We start from the raw sequence: 4,152 nt of genomic DNA on the forward strand, positions 1-4,152 counted from the left end.
GCCGGGGCAGTCCCGCGGAGCGAGGCTCTCAGCAAACTTTATTTTGAAAGCTCAGCTCCCTGAGGGAGGGCCCGGCGGCCTCCAGCCAGGGTGTGTGGGGGAATTTTGGTGAAACTCTCACCAGCCCGTGGGGGATGGGAGGAGGGCAACTTTCTTAGAAATCTCACCTTGACCACCCCCTTGAATTCGTAGTCCAGGGCTGCCTCCCTCAGATAGGGAGTGGGTGCTGGGTGCGTCCTGCCTGAGGTTCTGGGCAGGACCTCATTTGAGCAAGCCCCATCTCTTCCCCCATTTTCTCTTCCCAGAAGCAGGAAGAAGTGACACGTGAAAGTTGTCCCTGAGCTCCGAGTGATGCGCTTCCCCTTTCTGTCTTTTTCAGGCAGCACTGCCTTCTCCAGCGTCCAGACCCTGGAGGAAAAATACCAGGAGAAACTGCTCACTCAGCCCTGCCCCCGCCACACCTTACCTGCTCACCTCATGCCTGGGTCCAGGGTGGGTGAGGGTGAAGAACCCACCGGGCCAAGATGATCCCTTTTCTGGGGACTGCTGCTGGTGTCCTTCCCCAGATCCCGGGCCCCAGCAGGTGGGAGAGTGGCCCCCTACGGAGCCCGATCAGACTGCTGCAGAGGAGGTGAAGAGGGGTTGAGAAGAGGCATCCATCCACGAGACTGAAGCCACTTGCCTTCATCCTTGTGATTCTTGGCTGTTCTAGGCGAGAAGGACCTGTTGGTGGCCTTTGGAGGTGGCGGGAAACTGGACTGTGGTTCTGCCCCAGCACCTATGCCCCCACCTCTGGCAGCATCATGAGCCAGTTTCAGGTGCCCCTGGCCGTCCAGCCGGACCTGCCAGGCCTTTATGACTTCCCTCAGGGCCAGGTGATGGTAGGGGGCTTCCCGGGGCCTGAGCTCTCTATGGCTGGGAGTGAGTCCCAACTCCGAGGGGGTGGAGATGGCCGGAAGAAACGGAAACGGTGTGGTACTTGTGAGCCCTGCCGGCGGCTGGAAAACTGTGGGGCTTGCACTAGCTGTACCAACCGCCGCACGCACCAGATCTGCAAACTGCGAAAATGTGAGGTGCTGAAGAAAAAAGTGGGGCTTCTCAAGGAGGTAAGCTGGCCCTTGCTAGGCTACCCTGTCCCTTCCTTGAGGGCACGGTGATCACGGGGGTCTTGTTCAAGCAAGGCTCGTCCAGTTGAATCCATTCTCTCATTTCTGATTCTCTTGGTCCAACTTTAAGTAGGAGTGTAACTGACATGTTTGGGCTACTTTGCAGGGCTGACAGTTTGTATGAGAGTAACTGGGTAGAAGGGGGATCTGAGCAGGCACCCTAATCTCTGATGTTTGCATTTGTTGTGGGACTGTGATGTCTACCTTTACCTCTAGAAGTTTCTTGTCCTGGTGCTTGAAGCCTCAAATGTTGTATTTCAAGCTCATGCTAATGCTTGGATGACTTGGGCTTTGATAGTGTAAGATAAGGGATGGAGGCTGATGGATTTGGAGACAAAGTTTTGGATTGACAGGGTGGTTTTATGCTGCCCTGATGGAGTGGGATGTTTCTTTCATGGTTTTTCTCAGATGGCCAGAGAGCCAGTTGAAACCGTTTGGGAATCTAATGACAGACTGATGATTTGGGTTCTCCTTAGTTCTTCTTGCAGTCAAAAACTTTATTTCTGTGTTCTCAGGACTTGGCACAGTTCCTTGGCAGGTAGTAGGCACTCAGATGCTAATTGCATGAATGGATGACATGCTTTTGAGACACTATCAACCCCAGGGAGGTGTACTCCCTTTATTTGGGGATAGTAAGGTGGAGAAGGGAAGGAGATTTGGGATGAGAGCAGGCAGGGTGAGAAGGCAAGGGAGAGACGGTGACCTTGCATTGGCCGTCTTTCCCTCCCATTTTAGTGGCGGGCTGCCGGCTTGAGGTTGGTGACAGCCGAGACAGCAGAGAGTTGGCAGAAGTAGGGCTGAGCGAAGTTGAGCAGCTTAGGAGGAGCGGTGTAGCCGCTGAGGTCGCTCCAGGCAGTGGAACTGGCGCTGGACAGAGATGGAGGCCTGTGCTGTCTTCGAGCTCCCCCTGGCTCTGCCACTCATTTGTCCAAGGGTCCAGACAACTCAGGCCCCTTCTCTGGGACTGTCTTTTCCTCGGGAGAAGTGGAGGAGTTGTACTTGATGTCTTTCAAAGTCCCTTCCAACTGGGCTGGGAGCTGCTTGATTCTGAGGACTCGGGTCCCTGTGACTTTGTTCCGCTGGCGGCTCGTGCTCAGGGTTTCCCTGACCGCTGAGTGCAGAGCCGCATAGCGAGCTGGTGGGACTGGTCCTGTGGCTAGGAAGAAAGACTCAAGTGTTGAGAACAGGGAGGTGGGGTTGCTGGATATTTCTGCCCCTTCTCACCTTGTCTTGTCCGTGCCCTGTGGAAGCTGTATGTCCTGACCCAAGGACTGCAGACACAGGGCCCTGTTTCCCCTGTCTCTTGTTAAAGCAGACATCTGGATCACATATGCAGCCCCCAGCCCCAGCCTGGGAGACTTCTCTGTTGCTGGTGTTGGGGGTAGTTATGGTCCTGCTGGCCCAGTGCCACATGGGTCGCTACTGAAAGCAGGGTGGTATGAAGTGGGGGAGGCTTTACTTCTGGATGTAAGAGCTGGTGCTTTGGTGTAGGGAGGAGCTGCTGAGTCTACTTTGTAAAGCTTGATTCCTTTGCGCCCTTGCTTCTAGCATTGCTTTTCTTCCCCAGCCCCCATTGTCTTACTCAGTTCCTCCCATAATTAGACCGGAGGGATGAGGATGCTCAGCTTCCTGGGCTAGATGTTCTTGGAAGCAGTGGCCCTTGTGAACTAAGTTGAAGTGCTGCTTTTGGCAACAACAGAACATACCTGAGTGAAAGGGGCTGGGAGTGAGGCCAGGGCCTTGTCATCCTGTGTGTAAGCTGTCGGCCCAGACTGCCGGGTGGTCTTGGTTAAGATATCATGGATCTGGGGTGGCTGAGGCTTAGAGACAACCCTGCTGAGAGATGCCTGCATCCCTATTGACCTTACCCTGGCCAACTACCTCTCTAAGCTCCAGGGTCAGGTAAGGTGAGGCTGGACGGCCTTGGGTGTCTGAGGACAGAGGGTCTACATGCTGATCTGTGGATCAGTAGAGTTCTGTGTTTCTAGAGAAACAAAAGGGGACAGTGGAATGAGTTTTTTTCATAAAGCTAACTTTCTGTGACTTAAAGAGCGGTACTTTTTTTGTAATGATAGGTTCTTTTCTACTTCTCGATGTTTAAAATATGCTTTCTTAAAATGTGCTTTATGAAGGTGTGATAGAAAGTAGACTTTTTTTTTTTTTTTTTAAAGTCTTTGGTAAAATACAAAATGGTAACCAGTGCCTCTCTCTGAAAAAAAAAGGTTTTTTTTTTATTTTTTGGTCCATGAAAGCTGAATGCCAGAGAGTCACTGTCTAGGGTATACTGCATTTAACGGGCATGTCTCTGTCATAATTGAAAAGCTGAGAGGTGCCTGAGAGACTGCCAGAGTGGATGAGACCCTAAGACCAGCCCAGCATTTAGCAGATATTGGGGACTGCTGGGACCATAACCATTGGATCTTAGCAGCCGTGTGGCAGAGGGAACATGTTCCAAGATTGGGGAGGTTGTTTTGGCCATGACTGTTCAGGTGGGGTGGGACGCAGTATCCTAGGAGCCTCTGGGACATCAGACCATCTACCTGCATTCCTGCTGCGTGGCACTTCCTCCTCTGTGAGAGCACTGTACTCTTCTGGGAGCTCTTCCTTACTTCCCTTCTGTCTCCATCTCTCCTAGTTGCCTTTAGGGCTTCCTTTGAACTGTCTGCCTACAGTTACTTTATATCATCCTGTAAGGAGGAGATTATCTTGGGTTTTCCGTCTTCTTTCCCTGCTCCTCACTCTTTTTCTCTGGGCTTTGTGGCTGGGGAGGAAGGGTGCAGGGGAATCCCTCAGAAAAGAAGTTCACCATTTTAGGACTAAAGACAGGCTCCCCCCAGGGATGGGCCTTCCTGCCTTAGGGGGAGGTGACTACTTCTCTGGGTCCTAATGTGAGGTTGGGGCAGGTTGGTAGTAGCTGTGGTCTTCCTTCCTATTCCAGGAAGAATTTAGAGGAGGCTGTTTGATTTCATATTCTTTTTACCCGAGT

At 52.3% G+C, this 4,152-nt stretch overlaps 1 protein-coding gene and 1 long non-coding RNA gene across 2 annotated transcripts in view; one reads left to right on the forward strand and one right to left on the reverse strand.

Moving 5' to 3' along the window:
* Window positions 1-21: 21 nt before the first annotated feature.
* On the reverse strand, window positions 22-681 carry LOC105540179. Its single transcript, XR_001006161.1, has 2 exons — window positions 516-681; window positions 22-408 (listed from the first exon to the last, which is right to left on the reverse strand). It is a non-coding gene; the product is annotated as an uncharacterized LOC105540179 (long non-coding RNA).
* A 122-nt stretch (window positions 682-803) lies between these two features.
* TET3 (tet methylcytosine dioxygenase 3) overlaps window positions 804-4,152 on the forward strand; it is a 117,623-nt gene continuing 114,274 nt past the window's right edge. The window contains exon 1 of the mRNA XM_011980703.1: window positions 804-1,106. Coding sequence (XP_011836093.1) covers window positions 804-1,106 — 303 coding nt within the window. The remainder of the gene's footprint in view (window positions 1,107-4,152) is intronic.

The sequence above is a fragment of the Mandrillus leucophaeus genome, unplaced genomic scaffold (genome assembly GCF_000951045.1).
Source record: "Mandrillus leucophaeus isolate KB7577 unplaced genomic scaffold, Mleu.le_1.0 Scaffold216, whole genome shotgun sequence".
NCBI classification, from domain to species: Eukaryota; Metazoa; Chordata; class Mammalia; order Primates; family Cercopithecidae; genus Mandrillus; species Mandrillus leucophaeus.